Source organism: Silurus meridionalis, chromosome 10 (genome assembly GCF_014805685.1).
Source record: "Silurus meridionalis isolate SWU-2019-XX chromosome 10, ASM1480568v1, whole genome shotgun sequence".
In the NCBI taxonomy this organism is placed as follows: Eukaryota; Metazoa; Chordata; class Actinopteri; order Siluriformes; family Siluridae; genus Silurus; species Silurus meridionalis.
The window spans coordinates 16,128,194-16,148,261 of NC_060893.1; the positions used below are offsets into that span (position 1 = coordinate 16,128,194).

The window sequence follows — 20,068 nt, forward strand, 5'->3', positions numbered from 1 at the left end:
AATATATATTTATATATATATATATACATACATACATACAGACATACATACACACACACATACATACACACACACACACACACACACACACACACACACACACACACACACACACACACACACACACACACACACACACACACACACACACACCTCACCAGTTGGTGGTTGGAGAAACCTGTGATAAAAGGTTGAAGAAACGTTCTACACAACCTTGTGACATGTGGCAACCACAATGGCTGTCCCAAGGTTGTGTAGCACAGGTTTCTTAAACCTTTTGACCACCATGGTCAAATTGTTATAAAAATAATACTTTATTTACATAAACCAAGTAGATTTTTTAAATGCTACCACAAATAGATTTTGAAAATATTCTCACAGACCAACTGTTGGGGTGTGTTTATATTATATTATATTACATTATATTATATTACATTATATTACATTATATTATATTATATTATATTATATTATATTATATTATATTGTATTATCAGATTGTGCCATATGTAATTTTGGCTTTTTGGTGTGACTTGGAGTTTTGAGACCTCTGGTTGGTGTAGCTGGTAAAGGTTGTTGACTGTATTAATGACAAGGTTGGAATGCTTCATTAATGTTTACAGTGTATACTGTAATATATAATGTTTGCACATTTTTGCCAAGCTGAACAAGTTTTTATAGTTATGTAATTGTTTGAGGTCACAAGTAATTATAAGCATGATAAAAAATTTAAATGTGCAGTCCAAGTATAAATTATAAAAGACCTTCATAGTTAGTTGCACAGATAGCTTCATAAAAATTGTATCACACACTAAGCACTGTAGCGACATTCATACGGCAACTCATTTTGTGAATTCAACTCTTGTTAAAACTTGATATATGATAAATGATGCATGCAAGCTGCAGACTGATACTCAGTTCTATCATTTCAGTCAGTCAGAGCGTGAGTGAAAACAAATCAAAAATGGCCAGTGGCCATTTGAAACACATGCATACCAGTAGTTAATGGCCCATGTGGAAAATAAGATGTTTTGTCTTCCTGTGCTTCCTGTAGGTGGCGATCCCTTTGGAGGAAATGCAGAGGATTCACTTGCGCTTCATGTTCCGTCATCGCTCTTCTCAAGAGTGTGAGTGCTGCTTTCTGGATTTTCTACTCTCTCTTTATCTTTACTTCGATTTAGTCATTTTTTTACACAATATAATTCACCATGACATCCTCACAATACCCCATTGTGCACAAGTTTCACTTGCAGAAGTTGCTCACTTCTTCATTTCACTTGATCATAACGCCCTTTATAGGAGCTTTTTTATGTGAAGGAGGAATATAGTCTGGCATGTCGTCTGTCTTTATTTAGCTTTATAATGTTTTATTTATATAGTTCTCAAACATATCTTCATTTGAAAAGCATGTTGAGACTGACAAAAAGTCAAGTTGAGACCTTTTGTTGGAAGTGTGTTTTTCACTTGATGTATCCATATGGGAGCATCCATAGCAGCAGAACGTGCTTTACTGGAGCAGATAGCTTATAGTATATATGCTGTGTATACAATATTTTGTAGTTGTTATACACAATAAAAAGGAACCAGACAATGTATAGAATTTGTCAATAACATGCATATTTTGTACATTAACTTTTTCTCTCTAGCAAAGGACAAGAGTGAGAAGAACTTTGCCATGGCCTTTGTGCGGCTAATGAAGGAAGATGGTACAGTGATGAAGGATGGACCACATGATCTAGTGGTCTTTAAGGTCAGACATATGCAACTATACAAAAGGTGTCGGCCAGTTGTTTAGACTTAAATCTTTTTAAATGTAATGTTTTCTGTGAAGTCCAAACAGACAGTAGTCCTGTCCACTTCTTTTTTACTGACTTACAATACTGAACTACAGGTCAAATTTCACCTAGATAAAGTGGGTCTGAAACAAAAGTAAACACTTCCAATGGCTAATTCATTTTTCACACCCTGTATTCTTTCCCTTTCATTGAATTGCCTTTCTCTCCTGTGATATTTCTTTCTGTTTGGTCTGATTCATTCTTTAGCTGAGGGAGCAGTTTCATATATCACCAGACAAAATAGGTCATAAATCATAATTGCTACAGCTTAACCAGTGATGTTAACAAATCTGTAAGATGGCTGTCTTTGAATGCAAGAAGAGGCCTAACTTTATTTATTTAAGTAATTCTTTATCATTTGCATTTATTTGTATATCTCCTTTCAGTCAGTCTTGCTTGATATACCTAGGGTTTTCTCTGACTGGAGAAAGACATTCATCAAGACGGAGCACTCAACACATCTGGAATAAACTTCAGAACAGCATTAAACTAGACAGACATTTTACCATAAATTGTGTTGAGTCAGGAAATAGTTTTGTTCGCTTATAAAATGCAGAGTCATCACGACCAAGACACTTGCACTCCTTCTGCACGTGATGTCAAGAAGAAATTTTTTAAGCTATGGTACACAAGTGCTCAAGGGTTTAAAAACCCAAGCATTTGGGACATGACTTTGTCACAAACTTGATGTTTCATTACTCGCTCAAATGCTTGTGCAATGACTAGTGTGCCTTTTCTCATTTATCATTCAGAGATGAATGAAGTTCAAAGTAATTTTGTCAGTCTCTTTACCAAAACATAAATTGGACAAAATCACTCAGACAGATAGGAATGATTTGCTGCTCGTTCCCTTTTGTGTCCTAAATGGGACAACATTCCATTGCAGGACACTATTCACACACATACATCTTCGAATTGAGCCAAATTAGTGAATCATAGCCTTCTTCTGACATATTTAGTAAGAAACCAGAAAGCTCATGAACACAAGGAGCAGAATTATGCATTAACCTGAGCTTATGATCAAACCAGGAATCTGTAAATGTTTCAATAACCCAGGATTGACATACCGCAATGTGTCTTGGATATTTTTAATTGGTGCACTTGCATTTCTAATTGCGGTCATAGAGCGTGCTTATGAGAGCATTTTGAACCCCCATTTTATGCCACCCAAGCACAAGCCACACCTGATTCCACTTGATGTTAATGACTAGCAGATGTGGCTCTCACTTGGATAAAATAAATACTTGAACCTACAATTTTATAGACCCTCAGCATTAAAAGATATGCAGAGGAGAGGATTTAATACTCCTTATGTATGTTGAGCTGATAAGCTGTGATTATACACTTAATACAAACAGGACATGTGTGCATGATTTGTGTGAATTTGTCATATGTGTGTTTGATGTATGCAAAAGGATATGTTCTTTCTGTTTAGGGTGACAGCAAGCGCATGGAGGATGTGAGCTCATACCTGTGTTTACCATCTGAGCGCACACACACTGACACCCACAAAGGGGGGACGCTGATGAGAAATAACAGCACTGCGGGCAGCCTGTCGGTCAGCTCAAGAGACAGCTTCACCATCGCTACCCTTGTCTGCTCAACTAAGCTCACACAGAACGGTGTGTGTGTGTGTGTGTGTGTGTGTGTGTGTGTTTGTGTGAGAAAATATTGTGACTGGGTGGCAAAGGAACAAATCAGGTGTTTGTCTCAATGTGAAAACCACTTAATCTTTCATTTCTCTAGCGAATTCTTCTGGACAATTCGTTTTTTTTTTACAACATGCATGTCCTTAACCTTGTCTGAGCATGGCAGCCTCTGGGCTTTTATTACTAATTAATATTACGCTTATAGAGACTATGAAGTTTAATATGATGTTTCAGTTTTAATGTTAATAGTGATGCTACAAAGTACATTTGCCAGGTATTATACATCTTCATTAGTAACATGTGTTCATGTAAGGTGCATTTAACAAACAAACAAGAAGAAACCTTATGCATTAACTCTAGAATAACTGACTCTTCTTGAGCATATTAGCTGTAGGATTAACTTGCTTCAAAGCAGACTGACATCAAGCCAGCTGCTACCACTGACTTGTCATTGCTGTAGTGTTGTTGATGCTCCTTTAGGATGCCTAGCATCCATTATAGTTTTCTAATTGACTAGTAAATATTAGGCTAACCATGTTCATACTAAGGCTAGTAGCAAGCTTAATAACAAAGCTAACTGCTAAATTGTTTGTTAAATTGATGAAATGGATGAATTAGTAATGAACCACTAGCTAATTCTCAAATGCTAGCTAACATATCTACAGTAACTAGAAAATCATTGTGTTTATGGACCAATATCACATTATTAATAAATAGAAGTAACACAAATTTGGAATAGATGAATGAGCAAGATATAAAATCTAAATGGCTGCATGATCATACTTGAGGACCAGTGATACTGATCACACACACAGACACATGTTTAATGACAGCTGTTCTACAGAAAAACAAAACCCAAAAACCACTTAATCACATTAACGATTCTCTGGGAAGCATCAATCACGCCTCCCTGCTGCGACAAAGCCCTTTAGGAAAAACATGCAAATACACACATTTATAATAGTGTCACCTGGAACAGATTTTTATTGCAAGGATGTACATTTTAGGGAAAAAGTGCTGATTAGAGCTGAACAAATGACAGTAAGTGTGTGTTTGTGCTTGGCAGTGGGTTTGTTGGGTCTGCTCAAATGGAGGACTCGGCCTGAGCTGCTCAAAGAAAACCTACAGGATCTTAAACTCATCGATGGCGAGGAAGTCGTCAAGGTGTGTTTAAGTGCGTTATGTATTGTGTTCAGATGTGGTTTGCGTTTTTTTGGTTAATTAACCTTGTGTTTGTGTGTGAGCAGTTTTTGCAGGACACACTTGATGCTCTGTTTAACATCATGATGGAGCACTCTCAGACTGATGACTATGACATACTTGTTTTTGATGCCCTGGTAAGGAACACATGCACATGTATACACACACACACACACACACACACACACACACACACACACACACACATATCAGATCATATTAATTGTTTTTGCTTCTCTTCCTATATACAGTATAGTTATAGTTTGACACGTCTACCCACAACTCTCTAATTTTGCCCCATCTCTCTTTCCCTCTCTCGCTCTCCCTCTCTCATTCTTTCTCTGTCATGTCACCTGTCAGATCTACATCATAGGCCTGATTGCAGACAGAAAGTTTCAGCATTTTAACACAGTGCTGGAGGCTTATATTAAACAGCACTTCAGTGCCACGCTGGCTTACAAGTAAGTCAAAAGCACACGCACACACACACACACACACACACACACACACACACACACACACACACATGCACACACTGCTGATCTAATACAGTTAAAGTATGCTGGTGTAAGCACTCCCTTCACCTTCAGCATGCTTGCTTTAATGTTCAAAAAATGCCCTTTCTTTTTTGCTGCTTTTCTTGTGCCTTTATAATGCTTGCTATCCTGTAATAAAGCTTAGTTTTTTGTGATTTAGTGTATAGTACATGCTCTGAAGGTGAGACTGATTGGGTCAGAGACAGCAGTGTTACAGCTGCTATGCAACTCTGTGGAGAAAACTGGAACTCGATTTGGTTTACTGATTATTCTACCTCATAATTCTCACCTGATATCATAGGACTGTGAATAGTGTCATGGAAGTGAAGGTGAGCAGTCAGATTGGTTCAGATAATTTATAAGCATTCCTACTGGACAGAGAAGTCCAAGTCCTGCTGTAGAAATTAAACTATGTCTCACAGATGGGCTGGGAATGTCTCCCAGGAGGAAATGAAACTGGTGTTCAGGGATAGAGAAGTCTGGACTGACTTTCTCAGCCTGTTGCTACTGTGAGCTTTAACGGTGAAAGCAGAAAGAATATGATTTAATGAAAAGCCTATGAACTCCTATGTTTCTGTGCTGCTATGTAGTTGTCTTTCTGTGTGCTTTTTTGTAGCTGCATGTGGCTGTATGCTTTGGTTATAAATTAATAATTTGATTTAAATCCAATTTATAATATTTTTCCACTTGCATTATATGGACAAACGTTTATGAACACCTGAATATTAGATTTGCATTTCCTTTTTGAACATGCACATTTAGTACACATGTGCTCTTATAATAGCCTCCAAATCTCATAAACTGGTTTGAAGGGCATTTTTGCATTACAGCATGCAATCTCATTTTTGAGTGAGTGACTTTGTAAATTAAGTTTGTATTTAAAGTTAAACTTGAACATAAATTCAAGAATAATTTTATTTTTAGACGTACATTAATGGTGGATATTGCGGCCCTCATAATGTTACACCGCTACATAATTAATTTTTTTCATGTTTATAAATTATATTGTACAATGTAAGTCGTTTTGTGATCTACATGGACAAGCCTGTGGAATTATAAAAACAATTCAGACTAAAACAAATGTTAAACAAAAAACAAAAAAAAAACAACAGTTAATATAGTATAGCTACTCTTCTGGGAAATGGGGGACATAAATTCCTTTAAGTTATAATTAAAACTACATAAGCAGTAGGAATGTAATATGTTTTAGTATATTTAATGTTTATACTGTAGTTCCATTTCATATTTTCATACAATCAACAAAATTCACTAAAAATCCAATTGCAATGCAGGTTCTACCAGCTGCAGTTTGTGTTTTCCCAGTGCCTGCTTACATTTACCTTTTTACACCTAAAAAGTAGCAGTCAACTCACCCCAAAAGCGGTCACCACCACAAAAGAACTGAGATAAGCCCATACTTCAGGCATGGTATTAAAGAGAAAATACAGGTGGGAAAATAAGTATTATTGCCCTGAATGCAATTCAAATGTCAAATAAGCATTAAAGGTGGTAAGTTTCCATTTGGGTTGAATTTCTTTCAAATGCCAAATGGCATGAAAAATTTGGTTACAGGGTTACAGTTCGCCCACTCCAAAATCTTTATTGCAGTTTGGACAGGGATGCATTGCTTGCAAATAGTTTCCTTAAAACTTCAGAAAAGACTTTGAACATAGAAATTACATGAACACCATCTGTCCAGGTGTATTAGGGAATTCAGCAGCGCTGTGGATTTAGATTATTTATCAAACTAGTAAGCAACATCAGAGTTATTAAAGATTAACAAAAATAGAAAAATAACACTTTTAATTGATTCATTATGCAATTATATTAATAAAAGAATATGCAAGCTATGAGTAAAAGTGATGTCTATGTTAAAGACTTTTGTGTTCTCTTTCTTCTTTAGGAAGTTGATGTCAGTGTTGAAGACGTATTTAGACGTGTCTAGTCGCGGAGAAGCGTGTGAGCCCATTCTCCGCACATTGAAAGCCCTTGAGTACATCTTCAAATTCATCGTTCGCTCCCGCATGCTCTATTCCCAGTGAGTGAGTGTGTGTGTGTGTGTGCACTGTCAATGCCTTGCACATTGTGCACACCATTATGTTCAAGCTGAACTAAATTATTATTTTTCTCTGATATTCATCACCTCAAAAAATGTGTCAATGTTGTATTGCAATTTTTATGTTGAGTGAGCATGTGTTTGTGTGTTCATGCAAATGTTTAGAGTTTGTCTCTGCTTCTCAGTTGAATGCTTGTGTGTGTGTGTGTGTGTGTGTGTGTGTGTGTGTGTGTGTGTGTGTGTGTGTGTGTGTGTGTTTGTGTGTGTGTTTGAATAGTTTCTTATAGTGACACTTAAGAAGCTGACTGCTGCATTAATGTGGCTGATAACTATTGATGGCTTGACAACAGCTAAATGCACTCTAATTATAAAAGATGTGATGTGGTTGTGTGTGTGTGTGTTTATGTATGTGTGTGTGTGTCTGTATGCATACATATTTGATTGTGTGTGAGGCTATCCTATTGATAATGAAGAAGCCAGTGTCTGAATTAGCATGTGCGATAAACTGAAGTGACAAAAGGCAGAAGAGAAAAGATGGATTTGTTGTGTGGCTCAGTGCGCTCACCAGCATATGAGAACTAGAAAGACTATTAATTAGAGAGCGAGATGTGATGAAGAGAGATTACTGGGAATGCCTCCAAGATCACCACAGTGATTTACCCCTCCATTTCTCTTTTTCTTCTCCAATCATTTAGTATCTCTCTTCAGGAATGGTTTGGATTATTTTTAAAAAAGATGGAATTATGAAATCTGTATGTTTGAGGACACTAGGCCGGGCTGACACATTTTTTTGTAAAAGATATAAAAAACCTTGTAAAAAAAAATATAAACCTTTTTATGCCTTTGGCCTAATTAATAAATCGAAATCATAAGCTCTGAAGATAAAGGTAAAGTTGGCTGTTTACCTTAAATTAAGTTTTGAATAAAAAACTTGTTTTTAGCAAGCCAAATCTTACATAGTTTTGTACATAGTGTAAGTATGATTTCTGATTCATTTGTTCTGGTGCAAATATACACTATATGGACAAAAGTATTGGGACACCTGGCTTTTCCAGCTATATATGGTTCTTCCCAAACTGTTACCAATAAGTTGGAGGCACACAATTCTTTAGGATGTCTTTAGGATGCAGTAGCATAACATTTTTCCTTCACTTGATCTAAGTGATCCAAACCTGTTCCAGCATGGCAATGCCTTATGCATAATTCCAGCTCCATGAAGAACCCTACTGAACACCTTCAGGATTAATTGGAATAGTGACTGCACCCCAGGCCTACTCAGCCTACATTGTAGCCCTTATAGCTGAATAAGCACACATCTTTACAAGCACACTCTAAAATCTAGGGGAAAATCTTCCCAGAAGAGTGGGTGCTATTATAACCGCAAAGGGGAGCTAAATGTTTAATAGGGTGTTGAAAAAGCACATAAGAATCTTATGATCAAGTATCCACAAAAAATTGTCCATACAGTGTATGTGTGCATGGTTCCTTGGTATGGAATGACTTCCCCTCTAGGGTTTGTTTTCACCTTATTGCCATTGTTTTTGTAATGAACTCAGATCTTCTCTGACCCTGAAACAAATTCTCTAATCATTCACCTTTTCGGTTTGCTTGTTTTAAACTCATCCCACTCTTTTATTGTGTTTGCGAAACGGATTAGTTTATTTGGTTTGGCATTTGAGTCATTTGTATTATTGCTGATGTTTCTTTGTTTTTCGGCTTTACAATGACACCCAAAGTCATTCCAAAGCATTATATCACATCACTTTATCAAATCTGCATAACCTGATATATGCCACCAGCTCAAGCAAACAGGATTATTACAAGTGAATTATTATTACTGAACTCTTAAACTACTTGGGTTTATGCTTCCAGAGTTGAAAAAAACTAGTGTTTTGAAAATTATATATATTTTTCTCTATATTTTACATTCAAAGTACTCTCTTGTGATGCTATGCATTTGTTCCTGCATTGCTTTTATTTCTTTCATTTCATTTTTCGCTATATTTAGAACCTCCTTCATATTTTTTCTCTTGGATTCATCCACAAAGGGATTTTTTTCCCTCTGTTCCTGAAATAATCAGTGAGATTTAATGAATCTGATGAGTCTAAAGTGTTTACCACATTGTTCCTGATTAAAATCTCCATGTTTGACAACACAGTGTGTGCAGGTGCATTGTTGGTGCACCCAAAACTGCATCTTGCGCCACACGTCGGTATGCATTTTTCTCCTTATGGTTTACCTTAGGCACCTAAGCATTTTGAAGGAAATTGCTGATAAACAGTCTGCTCATTGGAAATGAGCTCTGTACAAGCAAGTTTGTCAAAAACAAAGAAACAAACCAAACAAACAAAAAATGCACATCATCAGTGCCCACATTTGACCAGATTTTTGGGTCCCCCTCCAAAATAGACAGTAAATCTCTATCTGCTAATGTATTTGTGTACATTAGCAAGTGGTTTAAATATCTTCTTTTATCTCTACCAACCTGCAGAAGTGCCAGTACTATTAGCATATTGTGTAAATGTAGTTCCTCTGCCTCAGCTACATCATTCAAGTTTATTATTGGTCTCAACTAGAGATGTATGACTTTCTCACTCATGCTCTATTGAAAAGATATTTTTCTAATTCTGTTTCCCCAAATTATAAACAAGCTAGTAACCTTATCGAAATCACTTTGCTGTACTTACATGTTAATAACCATGGACTATTTATTTACACCAAGATGAAAATAAGAAACCTGCACTCTCACCAGTTTTGTGTGTCTAATATTTCTGTCTGTATCTACTGTTACTGTTACTACTGTTATAACACATTGTCAATTCATTGCAATATATATTCATATTGTATTCATATTTGGTTCCATCGCTAATATACATATGGATTGTTAAAGCAGAGTGTGTTTTGGTCTAAGGCATTATGAAAAAATGGTGCAATTATTCATACAAACAAGGAAAAGAGAAATTACTTTTTTTGCCCAATAATGCTAAATTAATTTAGGCCTTAAGGACAGAAACAAAATTATCCAAAATTTGCTTTAACCATATTTTATATAATATAGAATAGTTCTTGGCTTCCATGTCTATTGAATTTATCCTCTGGGCATGTTGTGTCCCAGAAATCCATAAGTCAGGTTTAGGATTGTGTTGGGCAGCGGATACCTTTTCATCTATTTCCTGCCTAGTTTAAGGTATAAAACTGGAAATAAATGAGTAAACTGGATATCATTAAAATTTTACAGCGGTTTATATATTTATATATGACTAGTAATGAAAGCATAAAAATAAGGAAGGTGATTAAAAAGAAATGTATTATTCTACATTATTTTGAGCTATCCTTTGATACCTTTCTGTGATGCTATACAGTTTCCTAAATTTTTTTCTGTTACACTTTGTATCTGTGTCAGTAATAACCCATGTGCCTCTGCTGGCTGTACAAGGACATTTAAGCGTTTCTGACTGACGGCCCTGCAGTCCGTAAAAGATCGTCTAATGCTTTTTCATTTTATATAGGCCACCGGGGATTAACACTGTGCTACTGTGTGTGTGTGTGTGTGTGTGTGTGTGTGTGTGTGTGTGTGTGTGTGTGTGTGTGTGTGTAAATGCATGTGTGTGCATGAGAGAAAGCTCAATCTCGCTAACCACATGCTTTCCCCTTGTTGGTCCTGTTGCATTTGATGGTGTTTGTGCTAGCACCATATAGCACAGGCTTTGTTCCATTTCTCAGCATTTGATGAGTGAATGTGTCTGTGCATTGTGTATTTTATAGAAAGAGAGCATATGTGCATGTTCAAGGTTTTTCATGATGTGTTGTGATTTGATATAAATCTTGTGTACCTTAATACCAAGGAACAGTGCTGCTGAATTTACCTTCTTTCTTTTCTATCTCTTTTCTCTCTCTTAGCCATGGCTAATCTAACAGCTTTTGTTCTGCTTGTAAATGTAGCCATAACAGAAAAAGCTTTGGGACTGATTTGAAATGATCCCTTTGAAGTAATTACTTTTCCATTTTAACTTTCAAGTATAGTAAATTAGTGACCAAAGATATAATGGAATCAGTACAAAATTCACAAATTTGAATGCTACAAAATGCATTCATATACATAACCTCATCCTCATTCAGTTAAATTAAGTGATAATAGATGCTATTATTATTTTTGATTATATAATACGAACAAGGTTATTAATTATTATTATCATTATTATTATTATTATTATTATTATGCACAAGCTAACTCAGCAGTTGGACCAGACTGGCAAGGGTTACAATCCTACCTAGTGCACTGGTTAAGTACATAATATTAGAAGGTTCTTCAGGAGCGTTAATGATCCTATTCTTTGCATAATGCAACAAACAATCTAGAGATCTGATGATTATTACTGACCTTGTGCACATACTGCTTAACATGCATGAAACCTGGTGTCATTCCTGTGCAAACATTCCATAAGCACTACCGGATGCAAGTGCATTTGTCCCATCTCACATACTATGTTTTTTGTTCGCACCTCTCATTTATATTCCGGTTTGGTCTGAGAAATTCTTTCTGCACTTTTCCTGGAATAGTGACACGGGAACCGTGGTTTCATCCTTAAGTTTTCTGTTAAGTCCCAGTAGTGTGTGTAAAGGGTTGGAGACACTGTAAACACTGCTGTTCTTTGAAGAGGTTAATTATAAGTACTGAAAGTGGTTTGATAATAGCATGTCATTAGTCATATCTCACTGACAGTGTGTGTCTGTGTGTGTGTGTGTGTGTGTGTGTGTGTGTGTGTGTGTGTGTGTGTGTGTGTCTGTAAGTCAGGTCCAGTTCTGGAACCTCCCTGACATTTATTTTATTTTACTCCACATAATTACTAACCCACTGTATGCGCTGAGTCAGGTGTGTAAGAACAGAGAAAAGATGGAAAGCTCAGTGCTTTGGGGCTGCAAGAGTGAGAGTGAAGAGACCAGGAGCTGAGTTTAACTGAAAGTAAATCAAGTAAAAGAAGGATAGAGAAAGAGAGATAAATGACAGGAAAAATGGAACAGCAAGAGAGGCAGGATGGCAAGGCACAATTAGAGAGAAGTGGCCGAATAGGGACAGAATGGAATAAAGAGAGAGATATTGGAGGAGTGAGACGTATTTGGTGCAGTCTCTTAAATCAGACAGCTTTGATTGAAGTGTCAGTCAGGCTGAAGTTCTCAGTGCAGCTCTGTAAAGAGATTCCTTTACATCCACTGTAGCAACACTAGCAGGGATTTAACACATGTTAGACCTTTTCCAATGCAGCTGTGGATCTCTAAACCTTTTGCACCTTTCCACTGCTTATGAGCCAGTTATTACTGACAAATCCAATTGGCATTCAGTACTAAAATGCTTTAAGTCTGTAACCAATAGTGCATTTAAACACTCCTGAAATTGTGACTTTGACAACATGTGCTCACTGTTCATTAACCACCGTGTGGATTAATTCATGATAACCATGTAACCAAGCAACTGAGAAATACCAACAGTGAGCATTGGCTAGCTAATGAGTCAGGCTTATGGTGTAGGTATCTACAGAATCTTTTGTTTAGAATTTTAAAGAAAAAAACAGGTCTGTTACGACCATCGTCCCTCTTAGACCCGTTGGTCAGATTCTTAAGGGATTTTCGGTGTGACTGAAATTAAGCTTATTATCCACCACAAACCCAATGCTAAGAAACATTCAGTGCTGGCTGACTGAAAGTTCAAAACTTCCAAAGTTGAATGCCTTCATTTTGAATCATTTGAAGTATGCATGGTAATTTGAATTCCATTCATTTGAGTGTCTCACAAGAGCCAGTGATGTTAAAGACACCATCCTTTCATCTCCATGAAAACAGCTCAAGCTACTTGAAAGCCATTTAAAGAATATAAGTAGTGCAGAAAATGTGGTAGGTTGCTGTATAAGGCAAAAAGGCAAAACTCTTACCGAGCAAATGTGATTTCGATGTGTTTTCCTTGATTTCAAATGATTAATTCAATTAGATTCAATTCATTTTTATTAAAATAGCGCTTTTAACAATGAATATTGTCTCAAAGCAGCTTTACACAGATAATGTGGTGATGAAAAATAATAATTTGTTCTTTATAAGTAAGTTTGTACCTGATGAGCGAGTCGGTGGCGACAGTGGCAAGGAAAAACTCCCTGAGATGTCAAAGGAAGAAACCTTAAGAGGAACCAGACACAAGAGGGAACCCATCCTTGTCTGGGTTGCCCTGAATGTCCATTTATTGCAGATACACGATGTTGCGAGGTACAGTGGTAATGATCAGAAGCAAACTGTAGTCCTGAGTCAGTGTAGCAGCCTGTTGACATTAACTACAGTCTAAATCCATCCTCAAAGCTCCCGTTCTTACTCTGGAATTTCATGGAACCACCCAAGGTGTTAATAAAAAACCGTCCCCAGCTGCACAAAGTGGCCTCCAAATGAAAAGAACACAGACGCAGGCCTAGACGAAGTGGAAAGATCCGCGGAGGGAAGAGGGCAGGAACAGTGGTCACTGGAACCTCAGGAGCATGTTTAACTCGACCAAGAGAGAGAGAGAGAGAGAGAGAGAGAGAGAGAGAGAAGGATATGGATTATTATGTGTCCTTATTGTTGTATGAAAGTTAAGGTAAAAGTAGATTAAGTAAAGGTGTGAATGCAATTGCAGTCCTCAAGGATAATCTAAACCTCAGTGTTTGTGTCTGTAACTACTGTATGACCTTTGGATTTTAATGATTTAATATTTTTTTTGTTGACTGCATTATATTTATAATTTACTGTACTAACTACTGATGTCTCTCTCCTAATACCCCCGGCTTTGCTCTTTCTCTCTCTCTCTCTCTCTCTCTCTCTCTCTCTCTCTCTCTCTCTCTCTCTCTCTCTCTCCAGGCTGTATGAGGGAAAGGAGCAGGCAGATTTCGAAGACTCTCTAAAGGGTCTTTTTGAGTCCATCAACAGACTGATGAAGAGTGATTACAACACCACCCTACTGCAGCAGGTCTGTCTGTGTGCACTTTGGAGTGGGGGTGGGGTGAGGGTGGGGTGTGGTTGTGGGTTTATTTGGCTGAATTCACAGAGGAAACATTTTGTTTTTAAAACCTGCAGCTACTATTTACAAATAAATAGGTTGCTGATGTTTAGGTCCATCTTATTTTTAGGGTTAGGTTCATGTGTTGACTTAGCATTAATTAATGAAAATAATAGTACATTAACATTGGGTCTTCATTAAGCTAGTAAACCATGAGTGCTTGGAAGAAAAGTGACTAATACAGCAAGGGGTGAATGATGATGTGTACAAATGTATGTGTGTGGATTTATGTGCAAGTAGCTATCCTTGTAGAACTTTTCTCCCTATTAATGAATTCAGCACTTGGGCTCAGCCAGTTGTATCATCTCATCACACTCGGTTCCGGACAGGCACGTTAGCTTTAGCACGCCTGGCAGCCTGACAAAATGTGAGGCTCTCACAACAGGTGATTTCAGTGTGCTTAAAACAGCCAGGTTTGACACTTTTGCTGCTGTGAACAGCAGTCAAACATAAATTAACACAGATCTAAATAAAAAAAGTGTGTGTTTGTGTGTTTGTGTAGGTGGCAGCTCTGAAGTACTTGCCTGCTGTGCTGCATGATATTGAGACTGTTTTCAGTGCAAAGCTGCTCAGGTGAGGCTGTCACACTTTATAATAGAAAAGGAAAAATAGAAACAGAAAGGGTAGAAAGGTTTACATGGAGGGCATTCAGCACACACACAACATCCTGTATGGTCTGTGGTCTACACAATTATGGTTTTGTCAATGCTTACAAGACAAAAAATACTATTCAAAAGTAATAAATGTGTTAAATTTTCGATAAAATTACAGCTTCTCTTGGGTCCTTCAGCAGCCATGCGGGAATATGTCTTATCTCAGCCACTATCTGGGAAGCTTTCTTTGGAGAACGCACCATGAATGCTAATTTGCCCAGAGATGAGACGTAGCAGCCTGCATTGCGGAGAGAAAATAGCTTCTTTGTGACATTGTTCGAGGGTGTTTTTAAATAACTTGAAACTCAACGCGAGAAACCTTTAGTTCACCATCTTGTTGAAGTTTATTAAAGACGAGCAAAAAGTGGTACATTCGTATGAAAATAAATGCAAAATTGCAGAATGCATGTGGGGTTCCAACAGGGGAGCACAATCAAATGAGCAAGAAACTCTTCAGGATGTTTTTATACACTGGGAAAGAAACATTATCCATATGCAAAAGTAAGATTAGGGAATCATTAGTGGGCTGGTCTGCAGGATGTAGAAACAAAGAAAGAGGTAAAAAAGTTTAAAGCCATCTTAGAAACAGACGATCACGTAACGCGTATGTAGAGACCTTCTGTCTTAAATAATTTATTCCAATCTACTGACAGAGGTTATTGCAAGACAAATGATAATCCAGAGGCTAGGATCTTTTTACACAAATAGTAAACATAGACTATATTGGATTCTAGCTGCATCAATAATTATTTAATGTATCTGTATATGCTGTATATGTATTATAATTGGCCGTATTTTAATGAAACAGATATGACTCTCATGAATTGTTGGTACTGTGCTACATCCTGGCTGTGCTTAAAGTATTTGGTGCAGCAGGTGCATTGATGCTCAAAACACTGTGATGTTTGCAGCAAATTTGTAGCATTTAAGACAAAATGTCCAGCTACCGAGTGATTAAATGGATGAGGTATTCTTTTATTCTTCAGATGTTTTATTACTGTCACAGAGGAGGTTCTAGCAAGATTCTTCAATGTGAAGGGAATTAAAAGTTAAATGCAAGGCTATTAGTTATCTGACACTACTAAAGCAGTAGGGGGTTAAAGGCTAATGGTGGTAGTCTGATAGTTTTGCTATTTAAACACATTACTTTTTAGATATACTCAGAAACTTCAGCTGATAAAATGTTATCACTTAGCATAAACATAGGACATCATTTCAACACCTAAATACCTGATCCATTAGTCTCCAAACCTGGGCCAAGAAGCAGATCTATACACAAGCAATATACTGGTACACCAATCAGCCATAACATTAAAATCACTTGTCAAATATTGTGTAAGTCCCCCTTGTGCTGTGGTTTTTGCCACCAAGTGGTTAACAGCAGATCTTATAGATCTAGTAAGTGGTAAGAATGGATTGAACTTGATTGTTCAGCACATCCCACAGATCAAATTAAGATTTGGAGGCCAATTAAACACTGTTTATCATTGCTCTCAAACCATTAATTTTTTCCTTTCTTCTCTTTTTTTCCCGCCATTATTGACTATTATTTCCATGGGGCTGTGTATTAATGTTAAGTTAAATGGTACATATGTTATATTGTTACATTTTTATGATTTTCCCAGCCACATTGCCAGAACATTGCTAAAAGCATCACACTACCTCTGCCTGCTTTTGTAGCTATCATAATTTGACTATTTTTAGTCACTCAGATCCTTGTTCTTGCCCCTTTTTCCTATCTCCAACACATCAACATTAAAGAACATATTGTTCAATCATTGTCTAATACAACCCCTTAATAAGTACTGCTGTTAATGATATTATCAGTGTTATTTGTTTTCTGTCAGTGGTTTTAATGGTACAGCTGATTGGTGTAATGGAACCTGACACCAAGAATTTAATCCCAGGAAAATAATCATGTGACTCTAACTCAAGTCAAGTCCAGGAATTTAAGACTGCTAAAACTTAACCCAGTACTTTCAAGTGAGGAACCTAATCACAGTTATTTTGCAAAGAAAAAAGGGCACTCCAATGTACACTTTTGTGTGTGTTTGTGTGTGTGCATGTGGTAGGAATTATCAGGAGAAAAGGAATAAAAAACACTGTTTAGCCTTTGACACTGGATATCCCATGCATACAAATGATTTTTCCATCTGTTTGCTCTCACAAATACATCTACACCCAAGTTCAAAATTGCATGTATTCACTTTACCACCCAACACACACACTTGAGCTCACTCAATGCAATGATTTTTAAATCAATGCTATTGTTACCTAATTAAGAGTGTGTTGGCCAAGCGCTGTTTCACAGGGGACAGTGAAGCTGTGTGCTAATGCGCTGACATTTGGTTAGCCCACTTAGCTTGTTTTTGGCAGCTCACAAAGTCATCGTCTGGCTGCAGAACTTATGCAGGCTTCCCAGAAAGCCTAATTTTGTTTTTTTATTATGTGACAGTGCTCTCGGTTCAATAAACATTTTTCCATAGTTATTATAAATCTGCATTTGCAGCATACGACTCTTTTGTTTGTATGTATGTTTGGTTGCTCTGTTATCACCATACACAAAGACAGACCAATTATATATTTAGTCACACAATCAATAATTTGCAATCACGAGTGTTCCTTTAAGCCCAGGGAGACAGCGTGCAGGACTTGCTTTCGGACTGATGATCGATTCACAGCACATCGATACAGGCCTGGAGAACAGAGCTGAAATGTCTCCCAATGTTTGTTTTCTTATTTAGCCCAGATTTTGGATGTTTTACAAAAAAAAATTTTTCATGTCATGTTTTACCATAAAATTTTTAAAGTTTTAATAAGCTGGGGGTATGGATCAATGTAATAGTCACTGCATGTTACTGATATAAACATAAAGGTTACACTTTGAAATGACATTCTGGTAAGCAATACCCTTTTTCATTTTATCCTTTATTTCCATCCACAGTAAGTTGCTGTATGATTTCTTCATCTGCATCCCCCCAGAGAAGTTGCAGAAGCAGAAGGTGGCCTCCATGACTGAGATCGTGAGCAGCCGCCTCTTCAGGAGGAAGGGTGAGTGGTCACACACATCCATTTCATCAAATCTGTCGATTTTCACGTCCTCCTCATTTTCTCCTCCACCATTTCTTCTGTCAGCCCCCAAGCTGACCCCATTACCCCTTCATTTACTCCTTGATTCATTCCGTCACACCACTCATTTTCTCTTCCTCTTCTGCTTTACTACTGTATGCTCAATCTGACTATTTTCAAGCCTTTTGCAATGTGAATTGTGCTATCGCTCTTCTTTTTCTTCTCTGAGTTGAATCATTATGCATGGGTAAACAGTGGCCCCTGGCCTGATCCCGTCCAATAGCCTGTTAAATAGATGCTAATGGGCGATGACTGATTTGTACGTGAGTTTTTAATAAAGAGCATGATGACTCTGGTTGTGAAACATCCGCCAGGGATTAATAATAGAGACGTTGGGCACACAGCCACCAGTGTGTGTCTGTGTGTATTTGAGTCATACTTCATGATTGACACCACTAGAGATCCCAAGGTGAGTGGCATCGGTATTCTGTTCGCTCCTTGCTCAGCAGACAACTTTGGCAGGCTGCGCTTGTCTTTAATGAAGTGAAAGTCCTCATTAGTACTCTTTAATGAAGCTAAAGACCCTGCACCCAGAAGCAGATGAAAGCCATCAGACAGTGCATTTCATCCTGGAATCCAGTGTTCGCAGGGTTACAGTTAATCAGGACTGTGGTCATGCAAGTGATGTTGATTTGAGCACCTGCTGCTGCCAGTATGGTTTTCAGATCACAGATCACAGGTGTATCTTCAAGGTTTTATAATATACGCTTATAGCTACAATAATAATAAAATAATAGTAATAATAAACCAGCTTTCAGTAGAAAGTACGTGTTTTTTATGGCTGGCCAGGTGAACTGTTGTGCTCAAGAACGTAAACATCTGCCTATATCAGCTAGTATTCTGAGACTTTAGCTCTTAATCAAGCATCTACAGTAGCTAGTGTTAAAGAAGCAGTGCATATTGTTATTGAGCGAGAAAAGAAAGGCTAGTGAGCAAAATATAATTATGCTAAAAAGAGGGCATTTATTTATTTATTTATTTATTTATTTATTTATTTATTTATTTCCACATTTTTTTTTGCCAGCTACATGATCTCGTAAAAGATTTTCTTTCGGTTATAAATATTTATCCATTACTAATAATTTTTTCTCTGTTCATGACACTTAGTAGGCTAACAGGGTTCTGAGAGGATTTAAAAAGTGCTATTTATACATTAATAACAGGTTTTCTTGAGGTATGAGATAGTTGCCAACATTAGTTCAAGTTGCAGGACTGATTAGGTGCCATGCTCATTAAAGGTAGTTAACAACTTAGAATGTCAAATTTTTATGTTGATATTTGTAACATGTCATATTTATAGATTTCTATTATTCTTATTTACACTTTTTGGCTTATTTACAATGTTGGCTTGCTAATATGATATGATCTATGAGGAAACTATTTCATGTGCAATCTTATACATAAGAGAAGCACGTATAAGGTGCTTCTTTGAAAGTTTCAAATTAGCTGAGATCAGGTGCATTAAAACAGATAACACCGAGGTGGTGATGGCATTCAGACTGTATTCAGTACTTTATAAGGACCTGATACTGTAGATAAGACATCTGAGACCTCCCCAAAAAGACCCACACCTACATGTATAGTACAGAGTCAGATCTTTCTAGGCAATGATGTTGCCTTTGATTAATAGCAGGTTTGAACATCTTTTTTTTTAGATGTTCTCCTCTTGTACTCGTTTCTTCATTTTCCTGGCTTTTAATCATTTTGTCATATTTGTGCTTTTTCCTCTAAACCAGGCAGTCTATAAAATGTATTTTTCTTTATCCTATCTCTATTCAATGATTTTGTCTGTCATACTCCAACCGCTCTCTCTCCCTCTTCTGTCTATTGCTTTTTCCTTTCCTCCCCATCATGTTACTCTTTTCAATTAGTCAAATTATTCTGATAGAACTGATTACATCACAAATTATAACAACTACCGGTGCACAAACTACAGA

General features: G+C 37.1%; 1 protein-coding gene across 1 annotated transcript in view; it reads left to right on the forward strand.

The window, feature by feature from the left end:
* The window catches only part of LOC124392201 (dedicator of cytokinesis protein 2), a 119,006-nt gene that overhangs the window by 15,497 nt on the left and 83,441 nt on the right, over window positions 1–20,068 (forward strand). The window contains exons 15-24 of the mRNA XM_046858960.1: window positions 1,055–1,127; window positions 1,647–1,750; window positions 3,271–3,457; window positions 4,551–4,648; window positions 4,732–4,821; window positions 5,045–5,145; window positions 7,124–7,258; window positions 14,151–14,259; window positions 14,852–14,922; window positions 17,947–18,053. Coding sequence (XP_046714916.1) covers window positions 1,055–1,127; window positions 1,647–1,750; window positions 3,271–3,457; window positions 4,551–4,648; window positions 4,732–4,821; window positions 5,045–5,145; window positions 7,124–7,258; window positions 14,151–14,259; window positions 14,852–14,922; window positions 17,947–18,053 — 1,075 coding nt within the window. The remainder of the gene's footprint in view (window positions 1–1,054; window positions 1,128–1,646; window positions 1,751–3,270; window positions 3,458–4,550; window positions 4,649–4,731; window positions 4,822–5,044; window positions 5,146–7,123; window positions 7,259–14,150; window positions 14,260–14,851; window positions 14,923–17,946; window positions 18,054–20,068) is intronic.